At 58.0% G+C, this 16,160-nt stretch overlaps 1 protein-coding gene across 4 annotated transcripts in view; it reads right to left on the bottom strand.

Annotated features, from left to right (window-relative positions):
* The window catches only part of HUNK (hormonally up-regulated Neu-associated kinase), a 67,891-nt gene that overhangs the window by 28,292 nt on the left and 23,439 nt on the right, over positions 1–16,160 (bottom strand). For all 4 annotated transcript variants that reach the window (XR_016509885.1, XM_090271409.1, XM_090271406.1 and 1 more), the window contains exons 2-3: positions 14,217–14,509; positions 3,245–3,300 (exon numbers count right to left, since the gene is read on the bottom strand). Coding sequence is in view for 3 of the 4 variants with exons in the window: in XM_090271406.1 (XP_090127532.1) it covers positions 3,245–3,300; positions 14,217–14,509 (349 nt within the window). In the remaining variant the exon portion in view is untranslated. The remainder of the gene's footprint in view (positions 1–3,244; positions 3,301–14,216; positions 14,510–16,160) is intronic.

Genomic DNA, 16,160 nt, shown 5'->3' with positions numbered 1-16,160 from the left:
TCTGAGGGAAGCTTCATACGTAGCCTGTCTCCTGGGAGGCCCAGAGGACTCGCTCTCAGACTTCTGAGAGGAACACAGGACCCCTTCGCCCTCTCCCTGGGCTTCCTGCCCATAATGCAAGGGACTTCCCGTTCCCTCCGCTTCTCGGCGCCTGGTCTCTAACCCTAAAGACGTGCCTGATAGCAGACCCGGGCCAGCAAGCAGATCAGAGGCCAGATCACCCCGCCGAGATAAGAGGCCAGATCGCCCAGCCGGTTCCCAGGCCAGTTTGGGAACAGTCTTGTCTTATCTTAAGCACAGTTTCAGGAAGATAAGTTAGCAGAGGGGTGGGGGAGCGGAGAAGAAAAAACATGCATTTTAAGTGGCTGAGGCTGACCTAGCCCGAAGGGTTTAATGTAAAACATCTTGTGCAGAAATCACCAGCGTCTCCCGCCTGTAATTGTAATGAGGAACGTTTTAGACACGTGCCTGTACTCAGGACACGATACGGAGGGGAGCTCCCAGCTGATACAAGAGGGGAGCTCCCAGAAGGCCCCCGGGGGGCATCAGATCCATCGGCTGACCCCAGTGAGCTGTCCCCAGGTCTTCCCGAGCCCGGCCACAGGAATCTGAAAACGCACCCGGGGACACCGTGTTGGAAACCTGAGGCCCAGCTGTGTCCCCAGGCATGGCTCTCCCACCGGCTTTATCCTGAACGGTCAGCCCTCTGCTTTGTTTCTGAAAGGAAAAAACCCTGAGGATATCCACCCTGACTCCAGGTTAACTCTGGTTGACTTGAAACCTGGCTTCAGGAAAGTGATTTAAATCAAAATATTTCAAAGAAAAACGATTAAGAAGAATGGTAATAGCTATAATCAGCCTCTGAAAAACACGGTAAAATCTCTTGGAAGAAAGCGTTCAAAGGGCTTTCAAGCTGCAGAAAGACAGATGGAGAGATACCTGATCCAAACTGCTCAACCCCAGGGGCAAGAAACCCTCCGAGACCCTGACGAGCTTCACTCCCGTGCCTCCCTCGCGTCCTGGGAAAGAACAAGGAAACGTAGATCCTGCTAAATCAGCCCCATCTCCAGGTGCCCTCTGGGGTGGGGCGGGCTCCCTCTTGGCTTCCGCCACTCGCGAGTGTCCTTGCAGAGGGAGAGTCAGGGCGCAGAGCCCCGGGGCAGCCGTTCCGGGAATTCCGCTTTCTGACCCCCGTTTCTGGCAGCCCCCCACCCTGGGGTACCAAGGCTGGAACACGAGGCTGGGAGCCAGCCCGGTGCTGCCAGGCTGAGGGTGCTGGCATCTGGGTGCCACGGTTCCTGGTCTGGGGTGTTCCAGCACCCCTGAAACTAACACGAAATGACAGTCACGTCCCCTGTACCCGAAACAAATTCTGAAAAGAGAGAAAAAGAAATCAAGAGCGCGGACCCCAGGAGAAAAGCCCCTGGTTCCTGGTCCCCAACCTGCCCTCACGCTCCCCCCACCGCGCGCAGGGGGCGGGGCTCTGGCTCAGGTCCCCCGTGCCCGCATCTCATGTCACAGGTCTTGTCACACGGTCCGTCTGTGAGCTCCTTAGAAATGCGTCTGATGGTGACACTGACAGGCTCCTCCAGAACCTTCCGAGCAGAGCTTCCCAACCCTGGTCATCCCACAGCACGCGTCTCTCTACCCCAGCGGCCGTCCGGGGCTCTCACGGGGGAGTGGGGACAGGGCCAGCACGCAGGCAGCAGCGAGGCAGAGGGGCGCAAGGGGACCGCTCGGGCACTGAAGCGGGGGGACGGGGACCCGCCTGGAGACCAAACAGTTGGCCAAACACCAGCCTCGGGCCCCACCGCTCTGGCACGTGCACCAGCCGTCACATGGCCGGTCTGCTTATACGCTCGGCTGCCATTAGGGCACCGCTGTCCCTGTCACCCCATTTTCTGATGGCAGGTCACAGGTCAGCCTTCCAGGGAACCTCCAAATGACCTCCCGTCTCCCCTCCCAGCCCCACCAAGCTGAGCCTGGGTTCCTGCCGCAGACGGGGACCAGGCCGACAGCCGCAGGTGAGTCACAGGCCTTGTGCAAAGCTGCCGGTTTCGCCCCGGGGACGACCGACATGCAGGAGCGGAACAATCTGATAAGGAGAACATTCTCCGCATGGTTCCAATATCTTCTCAGAAGACATTCTTTCAGATCTTTGGGGGAGAAAAGGTGGCTCCCTCCTAGTGGCTCCTCTTCCGGTACCAGGTGGGCTCATCACCGCCTGTCACTGGCCCTTCGTGACCGGCCGAGGGGCCTGGAGTCCCTGCAGCCCTGGGCCTGCTGTCGAGTCGGGACCTGACTGTATGACAGAGTATCTAATCGGTCGTTTGATGACGTTTAGAGTCTTGAGACGGTTTCCAGCAGTTGACAAACAAATGTCCTTCTTGAGCACAGAAGCCAAATTCACCAAGTTGTCCTGATCCTGCTCTTTTCTCCTAAGACGAAACCTTTTCCAAGCCTTGGCGTGGAAGGAATTCCTAGCACTCGAGGTGGGGAAGATAGAAAAGAGGGGTCACAGTGGGCACTGTCTAGCACCTGGGCGTGGACATGCCGCCTGGGACTTTGCCAGGAGCCACCACACAGGTCTGGAGAGAAACGAAACCTCCTCAAGAAGGAGCCACAGAGCATTCACTATGGACCCCGCCAGGCGTGACTCCCTCCCCGGGAGCCTCCTTCCAGGGGGCACACACCCAGCCCAGCGGGGCCCTGGGGGTTTCTCTCTGCACAGCCGCCTGCGCCCTGTCCCGGGGCCGGCCACGCGGACGGGAGGCTGCCTTCCCACCCAGCACGCACTGAAGAGAGACTCAGACATGGCCAAGCCAGGGGCAGCGCCTCCTAACCTAACCACTTCCACCGTTTCCAAGAAGGTTTATGGTGAATCCAAATACAAACACCTCCTATAAAAGTTCAGCTCCGTCGGAGTTTAGGGAGAAGTTGAAGCTTGAATAACCCAAAGAATGTGTAACCCACAAATATTTATTCAGGGCCGTGAAGTTTACTTTATGGTCACTTTACAGCACTTCACCTTCCTACTTATGTTTAAATTACTTTTAAAATTAAATTTCATTTTCAAAACCATTATTAAATATTAGAGGTAAAGGAAGTGACCTAGAGGTGTTGCCTGGGGGTTAAAAATAGACCAGGAATGACTTTCTAAGGCAGCAATCCGGAAACAAATAACAGGCAACTGACCGCAATATTTAAAGGATGATCTTTAAAGGAAAAAAAAGAGAAGTCATACCAATCAGCTTGATGTTATTGTCTTCATCTAGTAGCAAATTTTCTATCTTCAAGTCTCTGAAATAAAGAAAACCACACAATGTGTCAGATGGGCATTTGAAGAAACAAAAATAACATTTTTCTTCTCAGGGGAAACATGGTTTGAGAGCCCCCCGTGAACCCACCCACAAAGCTTTCTGCCAAAATGCCACCATCAGAAAGTAAATATTTATACGACGCGCTTGAGTTCACTGCTGCAGATTCCAACCGCCAGTGGACTTCAGAGCAGACGCGGGGCACCGAAGGCAGAACCCAGCACCAGAAGGTCCCAGAAGATGCGCGACAGACGCTGGAAGCTAGGAGCAAGCTACGACCGTCACGGGCACAGAGGTGGCCGCGTGGTGGTGAGACGGCGGGCAGCCCCCGTCCGAGGGGACGGCAACAGACTTGGGGGAGCAGTTTGAAAAGACCCGAACGCAGTAAAATCCGTCTGTCCTTCCACCTCCCCGCGTGGAGGCCAGAGTGGCGGCTGATGATACGTAAGTTCACCTTTTCAGGGGGCAGGCGCTCTGGTGGGCAGAAGACTGGAGCCCAGTGACGTCACACCTGCCTGTGTGCTCACTTTACAAGGTCCCAGGGAATCGGGGCGCAGAGGGGATGAGGGCGCTCATTGAGGGAAGGGCACCCTGATCACGGACTCAGAGCTGACAGGGGCCGAGGAAGGAGAAACAGCCCAGGTCACCTGAGTGCGAAGGGCCTGTGGCGTGGGAGCTGAGCACCGGGGCTCCCCCAGGGAGCTGCCTCGTCGCCTGCTCGCTCACCTGCGCACGGCCAGGCGTTTGCTGCCCACCAGGGAGCCTACACCACTGAAGGGGCCGTTCTGGATTTCTGAACGAAGAAAAGGAGGGCAAAAGCATGTATGTGGTCGTTAGAACCACCCAGGTCGACGATTATCAGCATTTTAAACTGTCGCCTGTCGGCTCGGACGCACCGGGACCGGGACCGGGACCCGCGGCGGAGGGGCCTTCCCTTCCACGCACACAGGCTGTCTGCTGGTGCCTCGGGCCCGGCGCCCCTTTCTCACTGTTGAACAGAGATGTGGGCAGAAGCCCCATTACAAAGCTGGGGGACGGTGCCTTCCTCCCTTTCTGCTGGTTCCCTTGGGGGACGTCAGGAAGCACCCCGAGGCACCAGGGAGGCAAGCAGAGCCCGTTCTCCGACTAGTGCCCGGGTAGTTGAAAATGAAGTAATTAAGATTGCGTCCCATCCAAGGGGCCACTAAGGACTCTGTGAGGCACGTCCCCTCTTCTGAAGATGCTTAGGACAAACGATAAGCCTGACCCTGTTGTATTCAAGCATATACGGTAATCAGAACACACTCTTACACACACACTCACACTCACACCCACCCACACACATTCACACACACTCTCTCACACACACCCACACACACTCACACACATTCACACACTCACACTCTCACACTTACCCACACACACACCCTCACACACACACTCACACACACACACACTCTCTCACAGCTCCCCCACACACCCTCACACATACATACTCACACACTCACACCCTCACACACACTCACACCCACACACACACTCGCACACATTCACACACTCACACTCTCACACTCACCCACACACACACCCTCACACACACTCTCTCACACACACACTCTCACACACACACACTCATACACTCTCACAGCCCCACACACACACACCCTCACACACACTCACACACACCCTCACACACACTCACACCCACACACACACTCACACACATTCACACACACACTCGCAGACCGTGGTCCCGTGAGAGCCGGTTATAAAGCAGTGGCGCTGGTTAAGCCTAAGGCGGCCGCAGCTGGGTCCCAGCAAACTGAACCTCTTTCTCCAGCGAGAAAGGAAAGCTCCGAAGGCGTCAAAGGAGAAAGTCAGGGCAGGACAAACGCTGTGGAGAAAAGGGGCTTTAAGGAGTGAGGTCAGAAACAGCAGCGCCGAGAATAAAAAAACCAAGCGGGCTAATTCTGGGGCCACAAAAGCCCCGTGAACACCCACACGAGGAGAAGGGCCTCAATGGAGGAGTCGACAGAGGGAATAACGCACAAGGAAGAAACCGGGGGCCTGGGGGGAGGAATGAAAATGGAATTATCAGGCAAAACAAGGAAAATGAAATACTTCCAGGCCACTCTCTTCCCACGCACGGCATCCCACAGGGACCCGCGCCAGGCCCGAGCCGGCCGGCCCTGGGTCACTAACACGCGCGCCGCCTTTCCGCTGCGGTTTCTGGAGGACGTGCGCAGGGACTCCTCCCTGTGCCCGGGGACGGGGAGGGCGGGCCGCGCTGGCCTCTGTCCGGTCCGCGCACCCACGACCCAGAGGAAAGGAGCATCGCCCCTCATTCACCTTGTTCGTTTCCACCCTTAGACACACACCTGGGAGGAAGGGGAAGAACACCCTCCTTCCGACTCTTCAGGAAAACACACTCTAACGCCCTGGTTCTAAAAGCAGCTTTGCCTCAACAGTCACCCCAACGAGGTGAAAACGTATGAACACGGAGGCTAATGGCAGCTGTATGTGTAATCACCAAAACCTGGGAGCACCAAGATGCCTTCCAGTAGGTGACGAATAAGTAAACTGGGGTCCATGCTGACTAGGGAGCATGTATTATTCGGCAATGAGAAGAAATGAGCTATCGAGCCATGAAAGACACGGAGGAGCCGTGTACACGTGTGTCTCAGTGAAAGGAGGCGGTCTGAGAAAGATCACGTTCCGTATGATCCCAAGAACATGGCCTTCTGGAGAAGACAGAGCTACTCAGACGGTAGAAAGATCGGTGGTTGCCAGAGGTTTCGGGAGGCGGGAGGGTGAACAGGCGGAGCATATTTCTCTTAGGCTGGCGAAATTATTTCTTATGATATTGTACGGTGGCTACATGACACCAGGACTTGTCAAAATCGGGCGAATGTACAATTCAGAGCGCGTGCAGAGCAGGGCCCGTAGCTCATGATACTGGACCGACATCGGCTCATCAATTGTCATGGATGTCCTACAGGATCGCAGACACTAAAACGGAAAAACGACGCAGAGGGGGTGGGAGGGGCTGGGAACGCCTGGCCTTTCAGCACCATTTTTCTGTAAACCTAAAACTGTTCTAAAAAATACAGTCTGTTCATTTTTCTTAAATGGATTCTGAGTATCGTCCCTTTCCCGAGAGCACAGGCCTCGCCCAGGCCGTTCGCTGCGGGGCCGCCTCGCCACCTGGGATTCGCGGCCCGCCCTCCAGCACAGGGGGCCGCTCAGACGCAGGCCCGGCTGCTCCGCAAGGACCATCAAGGCCACGACTGACCCCAGAGGCCACACGACGGAGAGCTGCCTGCTGCAGCAACAAGAAGGGTGGCTCTGCCCCAAGGGTTCAGTATGAGCGTTTCCCGTGTACCTTTAAAAAGCACTAGCAGGCCTCTGCTACCACGGGTGGCCCGTGGGAGAGCGCGCTCCGTGCCAGGGAGCAAACCGCCGGCTCTGTGAAGCGTCCCACGTGCCACCAGGGCAGGAACGGGTGACAGCTGACCAGCCTGCACTTGGTGATGGAGGGGAGGCTCGCTTTGCATTAATGCCCCCTGATCGGATCAGTCACTTGGTGGCAGGAGAGAGAGAAGTAGGCCCGGCTCCTCCCTGTGGCAGGAGAACCAGAAGTTCCGGGGGAACTGGTCACTGAGAACAGAGGGAAGGAGGAGAAGGGGCCCCTGGGTGGAGGGAATAGGTGTTTCTTGGCCAAAGGGGCTCCTAGGAGGAGTCAGGACACATGAGGAAGGGAACGGGCGCCCCCAGTATAAGGGGTGACGGGGCAGGTCACTGGGGCCGGAGGGCGGGGGGCAGCAGGGACCCGTGTCTTGGAAACAGAGGAAACTGCCGTAAGGAGGGAGCCCAGGGGCACAGAGGCGCTGCCCCTTCTCGGGAGGGAAGTGCCCCTCAGGGCTCCCCGCAAGGCCCTCAGCAGACCTGGCACTGGGTCCCCATCTTGCCTGTGCTGGGGGGTGGGGGCAGGATGGGGTGTCAGAGGTGGAGGGCGAGCCCGCGGGGAGAGCCCTAATCACTAGCCCTTTGTTCTGGGTTATTTCAAAGGAACAAGCTCAGACAGGCCAGCTGCCGGTCCACCGACGAGCTCCCCAGCGCACCCTTGCCCTCCCCACGGACCCGCCCGGACTCTCCTGCGCGGCCTCAGAGCCGGTAATTAAACGTCAAGCTCTGGAGACCAGCCACAGTGAACTCCGTCGGGACAGGGAGACCCTGCGGCCAAAACAAACACTGAGGGCCTGGTGCCGGACCCTGGAGAGCAAAGGCCTGCTGGGGCGCGGTGCGTGCGTGCGACGAGTGTGAACACACGTGGGTCTGTGCATGCACGCAAGTGTGAACACATTCATGTGTGTGCATGCCTTTGGGTATGCATGCATATGGGGAAAGCGTGGGGGGGGTGCGTGGCTGTGTGTGCAGCTCCGTGAGCAGGTACGCATGTGAGAGTGCACGTGTGGCTCTATGTGTTGCACGCACACCCACATGTATGTGAGAGTACACGCGCCATCCAGAACACTGGAGGGATGAAGGAGTTTGTCCCAGGCCTTCCCAGGCCAGGCCGAGGCCGGCAGAGGTCTAACACACCTGGGCCCGGACAGAGGGGCAGAAACTCAGGAAGGAGCCTGGGGAGCCACTCAGGGCCACCCCACATGAAAGGAGGAACCGGATGACATCAAACAGAACAGCAGAGGCCGCTGGGCTTCCAGGGAGGGGCCAGGAGGCCAGAGGGAGACTTGGGGGTACCGGCAAAGCCCCACGCAGAGAAGCCGCGCGGACCCCGCGGCCGCCTGGGGACGAAGGAGCCGGCCCTGCAGCGGGTTCTCCCCATCCGGCCGACTGCGACCACCGTCCACGTGTCATTTAAGGCCCGGAGCTTCGGACGGTCTGTCCTTGGACAAATGGCCTCAGGAGCAGGGCCGTCTGGCAGGGCAGCTCGCAGTCCTGCGTGTGGGGCCGCACCAGGCCCGGCGGCCACCACAGAGAACAGCTGAGGACGGTCAGGGGAGAGGTTCTAACGCAAGTCCAGGGCGAGGTCCAGAAAGGCGGAAGGGCGATTCGCTCCGCGATGAAGTGCCGGGGCATCGGCTCCCAGGTGAATGGCCCGAGAGAAGCAGGGCTGGGCTGGGCTCACAGAGCAGCTCAGCAGGGGGAGGTTCTGCCCATGGGAGGGCCGCGGGGCGGGCTCCACAGTGCGCTGAGGGGAAGCCTCGGAGAAGGGCCACGGCTCCCCAGGCGGCGGGCGCTTTGCCGTGAGCGAGGGTTTGGGGAGGTTTAGGTGTTACCTCCAAAAGCTCTGCATTGAAACCAAATGATTTTTTAATCTTTGATTTATTTACAATATGGGCAACTTGGTAAAACACAAGAACAATTTAAGCATGGGCCCGATTTTATTTATTCAAAATGAAGCCTTTAGTGAGCTCCTACAATGTTCACAAAATGAATGAGCTAGTCACTCACCAAAAAGATGCCACTCTTCCCACTGTCACCTGAAAACTGAACCAAGTGGTCCTAAGTCAAAGAAATTCCCTTGAAATTACAGGGAAAATATGGAATATTCTAGAAACTATGTGGGACCGGTCACCAGAAAGCTGCCATCCCAGAGCTGAGTCTGACAGGGGCTGCGTTTGTTCAATTTCCTGCCCCTCATCCAGCAAGGCTCCCTGGTGCCCACTGGACTGGCGCTGAGCGAGCATGAGGCCTGCGCAGAAGACAGATATCAGACAAGGAAGCCGTTGCTTGAAAAGTGGTTGGAAAGCAAAGCAGAAGGTGCTATGGGAGCTTATGACTAAGGGCACCTAGCCTGGAGGGCCTCCTGGAGGAGGTGAGCTTAGAGCTGGGATCTGAAGGATGAGTAGGATCCAGCCAAAGGTGGCAAGAGCCATAACAACAGAGAGCCGCGGTGGGGCCTGGAGCCCACAGAACTCCACTTCCCACAGGTAAAGAGAAGGATGTAGACGCATGATCAGTACAGTGAACACGTCTTCAGTCCAGCAGGGCCTCAAACAACAGCCCTGGGTTCAGTGGGTGTAACTTTGATGAGATGCCCTGGGACCGTAACTCTTGTTTGTATCCATTTGCCTGTGGTCACTTGGCTTCAAGTCACAGAGCCGATCGACCCTGTAAATGAGGACTTCCTGTACTCGGGTCTCGGCATCAAGATCTTGGCCTGGATTGACTCATTTAGTCCTCAGACGGCCCTGCGGAGTGGATAAGCCCCTGTTCCCACTGCGCAGATGGGAAAAGAGGCCCAAGAGCCTGAGCGGGCCGCCGGGGCCACTTTCAGGCAGGGAGCTGCCGAGCACCCAGGCGGTCTGGCTTCCGAATCAACACCACTGACCGTGTCCTCCCCAGTCCCCAAAGCTGTGAGCCTGAGCGCGGTCAAATCTCATGTTTCCATTCTCTTTCTGAAAGCCCAACGATGCACAAAACCCTCGGTCTCTAGAACCAGCGCCTCCGGATAGGCGGGCGCTCTCAGCAGAAGGCCCGGGCTCAGACACCCTCCCGTCTGCCTGCCCCGCCCGCCCCTCTCCGAGAAAACCTGGAAGTTAAAAGAACAGCCTAATACCAGACCCGTCCAGGCTGTGCCTGCTTCTTGTCAGACCCACAGAACAAAGCGGGGCCCCTCGCTTCCCGCATTCCTCCCAGCGCGCGCACACGGGCCCCCTCCCGGGGTTGGTGAATGAACAGGGTCACTCCGGGCACAGCCCGCAGCCCCTTTCTTGGGTCACGTGCCTCTGTCCTGCTGCCCCCACCCCCACCCCCACCCCCGTCCCTTCCTGCTCAGGGCTGGCGGCACTGTGCTCCCTGCGGGTTCTGTCTGTACAGTCTGATTGGACTTTGTTGGTTTGAATGCACAGATGAATCTCAAATCAGCAGCACTCACAGCACCAGTGCTGCGGGGGGCGGGCGCAGGAGTCACGCACGCTCCGTATGCACCGAGCAGATCATCACGGTCTGGTGCCCTGCTGGGGCGGCACGTTTGAGAAAAAGGGGAAAAGAAACATTCGATTTTAAACATGGGGAGCATCTCAGGCGACGCTGAGATGGAGGTGTGACGACCACACTATCCGCCAGAGTCCTCAACAGCCCCGTCGCAGCGAGAGGCACAAACGTCACGGCCGGTCCGGCGCAAAGGCCGTGCTCTGCCGGCCGAGGAAACCTGCTCTACGCAAGTTCAGTTTCTTTTCTGATGTAATAGTTACACGATTTTTAAAGACTGGCCTTTAAATGACATTGGGGTCGTTCTGGTGGCTAACGACGTGTACAGACTTAACGTCCCAGGAAGGACGGCCCCCCGCTGCGTTGATGACCTCACGTCAGGCCGGCAGCCGCCCGCCGAGGGGCTGTGCCGTTCTCCATGGTGCCCTCGGGCCCCCCAAAGCCTTTCAGAAGGTGCAACCTGTTTGCTCAGAAATCTTCCCAGTATTGACCCCAGGGCACCCCTGATTCCTCTGACAGATCTCAACCTCAAAGGAGTCATTTGCGAAATGCACCCCGCCTCCGCAGCACGAAGGGGAAGTTCTGCGCCGTGGAAGCGGCCACAGTACACAGCGTGCCGGCGGCGAGCCCGGTTACACGGGCTAAATGCGGGCGGTGCCGAGTCTGCAAGTCAAGATATTCAGTTCAAGTCCCCCGTGTCGATTCCGCAACACGCATGATTGTGCGGTGCCTCGGCCACGTGACGGGCCACCTGCGTCCGGGGGTGCTGACACCCATGGACGTGATTTCTAGAGAAAACCAGCGAGGTGCCCCTCTGCCACAAGCCCCGTGTTTCTACTCTTCCCCAACTTTCAAAACTTGGCGCCTCTGCCATCCGTGGCTCCTGAACGCACTTCCGGGACAGTGCAGGGCCGCGCCGCGCGGGTCGGAGTGAGAACAGCGCCCGTCTTTGCTGTGACACGTCACTCAGTTCCTTCCTTTTCCATCCAGACAGTTGTGGAGGGGGAGGGGCTGGGTTCTGTGACGTTCATGTTCAAAGGGCAGTGGAGAGTCCCCTTCAGGAGAGGTCACGGCACAGCTGTCACCACCGCCCCTTTGCTGACCTCAGATCCCCGAAGCTGGGCGCACGCGGGGTGTCTGACAGTGTGACCCCCCGTGATCCCAGCCCGAGTCCCCCAGAACGTGTTGCCGGCTCTGCCCTCCGCCACGGGCAGTGGGGTCGGCCACCCAGAAGGTGACGGCGTGTGTCACCCTCATCAGGAGGCAGTGCCAGGCACGCCTGCAGCCACCATGTCCCCAGCCGCGGCAGAGCTGTGGCATGACAGGCGACCCGGGGCACTGTGGGGAAAAGACAGAAATAGCGTCATTCACTCGGAGTTTCTAAATGTTCCCTCTCCTGCTGATCCAGACTGACGGCGCCCGAGCACAGCGTGATTTCGTGACAGCGTGTGGGCTGAAAATAGACACTCGAAGAGGTTCTGCTTCTCTCGCTCGGGGATGAGGTGACCTGCCGGGATGGCGCGTGGTGCCGGCTGGCTGGGAGGGCCCCCCGCAGGGTGCCGGGGAGCATGGCCGGGGAGCCAGTGCCGCGAGGGAGGAGTGGCTCTCCCTACCCTGAGAGCCTGCCGGCTCGATGACTTCAGACCTGCAGCCACTTTCTGTCCCAGTCAGACCGTGAATGGCTTCCAGCTGATAAAAGGCACCATCATTAGCTGAATGTCTAAAACTGCACGTAGCCGCCAACGGTTAAACACGGGGCTGCCGCTGACCCGGCAGGTCCCGAGGGCGCTGGAGACGCACTCACACCATCACTAGCACACGCGCGTCCGCAGCCGCGTGCTCACGACTGCCAGAGGGGGCACAGCCGCGTGGCCATACTGACCTCGGCGTGTCCACGCAGGGGCGAGTCAACGGTCGTACAGAGCAGGGACGCCCTGGCTCCTGCCCCGCCACGGCCGAGCCCTGGAGGCCTTACACTGGGTGACAGAAGCCGTCCCCAGAGGCCACCTGCTTTTCTTTCCATTCACAGGGAACGTCCAGAACAGGCCAATCCACGGAGACAGAGAAGAGACGCGGCTGCCGGGGGCCCACGGGTGGCGGGAACGGGGAGTGGCCGCTCATGGGCTCAGGGCTCCCTTTCAGGGCCGGGAACACGCTCTGGAATTAGCGGCGGCGAGAGAGACGCAGCTCCGTGCACAGACTGACGGCCGCTTCCCCGTGTGCTGCCCAGCGGGGGCCCCACGGGATGGGGCTGATTGGCCAGAAGCTCCTTTGGCTTTTCCCGTACGAGGGCTCCAGTAGCGCTTAGCCGTCTTTAATTCCATTTGAAACAATTTTGTTAGATTGTATTGTGACAGCTGTCCTTTCAGCGTGCGTTTTTAAAAAATGTCAAAATTGGTGAATTTTTGTGCAGCCATTTTAATACTGAAGATGGAAGAAAATACGCAACATTTTCAGCACACTGTGCTTTATTATTTCAAGAGAGGTAACGCCACTGAAACACACAAAAAAGGTGTGCGCCGTGTGGGGGGAAGGGGCCGTGACTGAGCAAACGTGTCAGATGGGGTTCGTGATGTTTCCTGCTGGAGACCTCTCGCTGGACGGTGCTCCGAGGACAGGCAGGCCAGCTGAGGTTGAGAGCAATCAAATCAAGACATTAACCGAGAACAATCAGTGTTCTGCCACGTGAGAGCTGACATGCTCAGATTATTCAAATCAATGAAATTATTGGTGAAAACGAAAAGTGTGTGTTTTATTTTATGGAAAAAATCCATACGGAGTTTTTGGCCAACGCAATTATCTCCATACAAAACTTTAATCCGTGTGTATAGATACACCCACCCTGTTGTATGCTTTGCTCCTGCTGTTTAAACCGAGAATCCGCTAGCTCTGGCTGGTGTGGCTCCGCGGCTGGAGTGTTGTCTGAAAGGCTGCAGGTTCAATTCCCAGTCAGGGCACAGGCCTGGGTTGCAGGTTCGGACCTCGGCTGGGGCGCATGCAAGAGGCAACCGAGCACTGTCTCTCCCTCACGCCGCTCTTTCTCTCCCTCCGTTCCCCTCTCTCTAAATCAATAATAAGCATGTTCTCAGGTGAGGATTATAAATAAGGAAGTAGATAGATAAATAAAATGAGAACCCAGTAAGCACAAATCCTACGTTTTCTCCACACCCCAGAGTCTTTCCTGGATGTACCTGCATGAAGGAGCTCTGCCTTCACTGCAGAAGGGACCACTTGCCTGGTGGCAGGGGCACCTTCCTCTGCGATTTGATTTCAGCACGGCACCCAGGGCGGGCACCGCCACCCACGTGGCGAGGCCGCGCACACAGCTGGCAGGCACGTCCCCTGCAGAGCTCCTCCTCAGGAGGAAGCCAGCTGTTTTTAAAAATGTGTGATTTTCATAATTACGGGCAAGGTTGGTTTGGCTACTGGATAACACCTGTCGCTTCTCAGGGCACGTTCACAGTTCAAAGGGTGACTGAGTGTCACCAAGGAGAACAGCTATGGAGCCGCCACCACGCAGACGGCAGACGCCGTGACGGCCCCCCGAGGGCGTGCGGAAGCGCCTCTCTCACCGTCTGAGCCCCGCGCGGCTGGTCTCGTGACTTCGCAAATAATGAGAACAACAACCAACACGTCCGTGTCCCTTACTCAGGACCACACACGGTCCAGGCTTTTCCCACAGGTTAACTCACACGGTCTCTGTATTAACCTTTACACCGACCGCAAAACCAGCAGCAACACTGCTCCCGTTTTATAGAAGAGAGACCGAGGTTCAGAGCGGCTACGTGCCTTAACTCAGGGTCCCACAGCCGTGAAGGGGCAGAGCCGGGACGCAGAGCCAGGCGCTACCCCACGCTGGCATGAGCCCAGCTCACAGAGCAACTCCCTGGAACGCGAGCGCAGACGGGCCACAGAGCACGCGGCGGCCACCCCGCCTCGCCCAGGCACGCGCGCGGCGCTCACCTGTGGACCACTCCGGCCCGGTGCAGGTGCTCCACCGCCGAGATGAGCTGCCTGATGTATCTGCGAGCCTCGGATTCCTCCAGCCGCTTCTTCTCGTAGATCTTGTGCATCAGGTTGCCGCCGGGACACAGCTCCATGACCAGGTAGTAGCTGTTCTCCGTCTCTAGGATGTCGAGCAGCTGCGTGATGTTGGGGTGGCGGATCATCTGCTGGATCTGCCCCTCCCGCCGAAGGTTTTTGGTGACGTAGGTGTCCTTCTTGGCTCTCCTCTTGTCAATGACTTTTATGGCCACCTAAGGAGACAGCGAGAACACGGCTGTGGTCAGTCCCCGCGGGCAAAGGCCAGTCCCTGACGATGCGCAAGAACCGAGGAAAACGCACGGCTACTCTGCTCTGGGAGGAAAACGAGATCTAAGGCAGCCTCAAAGGAGCGAAAGGCGTCACAGCAGCAAGGACCCCGAGGTTCACTAATTAAGGAAGAGAGTGGGATTTACTGACGCAAACACGGACGGCGGTCTGGGAGGCTCCGTGGGGGGTCGCACCAAGCCTGGATCTCCAAGGGAGAAACGTCAACTTCTCCCCAGCCAAGGGCCCTCCCCCGGCTCTGGCCTCGCCATCCCCCCTCCAGGATGGGTCCCCCTAGCTTCCCCGTCTGAAACAGCCAATGCTGCCCCATCAGTGGTGCTAGGCCGTGGGTGGAACACTGGGGGACGCAGCACTCGGTGACAAGGTGGCATCGCCGCCCTCCGCTGTCCTCTCTCAGCCGCACCAGCCCTCGGACCAGGCTGCCGCCCCTCCAGCACTCAGGTGTTCCCCTCAGGGGATCACCGCAAAGGGCAGCTTGGCCCCACGTCAGCCCCAACCCCCCGCAGCGGCTCCCAGGTCTCATCTCCACGACTCACAGACACTCGTCCCGGGTCCTGTCCCCCTAGTCAGCATGTCCCACCCGTGCGCCCTCCAGCCTTTACCAGCCGCTGACACCCTGTGGACCCCGTCCGCGAACGGCCCTCGCCTGTCCTTCCTCTCCGCTCATGACGCCCCCAGTCTGGGTCAGCCAGGGCCTTGCCCCCCAGTGCCCAGACACATCGTGTCCCCGTGAGACTCAGCCACCGAGGGGCGTTCGTCCACAGGCTCTGGAGCCGCCTGCTGCAGGACTGAAACAGCAGACGTCCCGTTTCTGCTTGTCTCCTTTCTCGTCAGGAGAGTCTGACTGTTCCATGGTGCCCTCAGCGTATCGATACAGCGTATCAATAGTAAGTGATCAGTAAACGGCAGGTGCGTACCTACAGGCACGTCTGCCGTAAGGGACTCGGGTGCCGTTTTCTTAACTCAGGTTAGTGACAGGAAAGTAAACATCGGGCCCCCACCCGCCCGGACTATGGCGTCAGCGTCAGCGTCACACTTCTGTCCCCGACACTCATCCCGCACACACACTCACACTCATTCACATGCACTCACACGTCCACACACATTCTGACACACACGTGCACTCACACATGTTCGCACACATGCGCACTGGCACACGCACATGTATTCACACACGCACTTGTCTGCACGTGTGCTCGCACGCTCACACACATGTACTGACGCACACACATGAACGGACAGACGCACACACGTGCTCACATACCCATTGTCTTGTGGGGGGAAGAGGGGTGTTGAAGGGCACAGGTAGGGCCTGTCTTTGCATTAGTCTGTGTTGCAGCTTTAAAAGTCACACCCCTTGGTAAGGAAATTCTTAGAAGTCCCAGGAATAACAGCCTGAAAGCCCAGCAGTGACGTGACCTGCCTCTTCAGGCCGAGCACACAACTACGGCGGGGACAGCTCGTTCAGCTCTTTATCTGCCTGCAGTAGGTTATGTGACGGCCACCCAAAGACACGCAGCCCCGTCCCTGGAGCGCGTGGACGGGCCCTTCTCTGGAAGGAGGGACGGAATCGGAGAC

Source organism: Furipterus horrens, unplaced genomic scaffold, assembly GCF_987537825.1.
Source record: "Furipterus horrens unplaced genomic scaffold, mFurHor1.1.pri manual_scaffold_1, whole genome shotgun sequence".
Lineage (NCBI taxonomy): Eukaryota > Metazoa > Chordata > Mammalia > Chiroptera > Furipteridae > Furipterus > Furipterus horrens.
The sequence above is the reverse complement of the archived record's forward strand: the minus strand, read 5'-3'. Positions and strand labels throughout refer to the sequence as shown.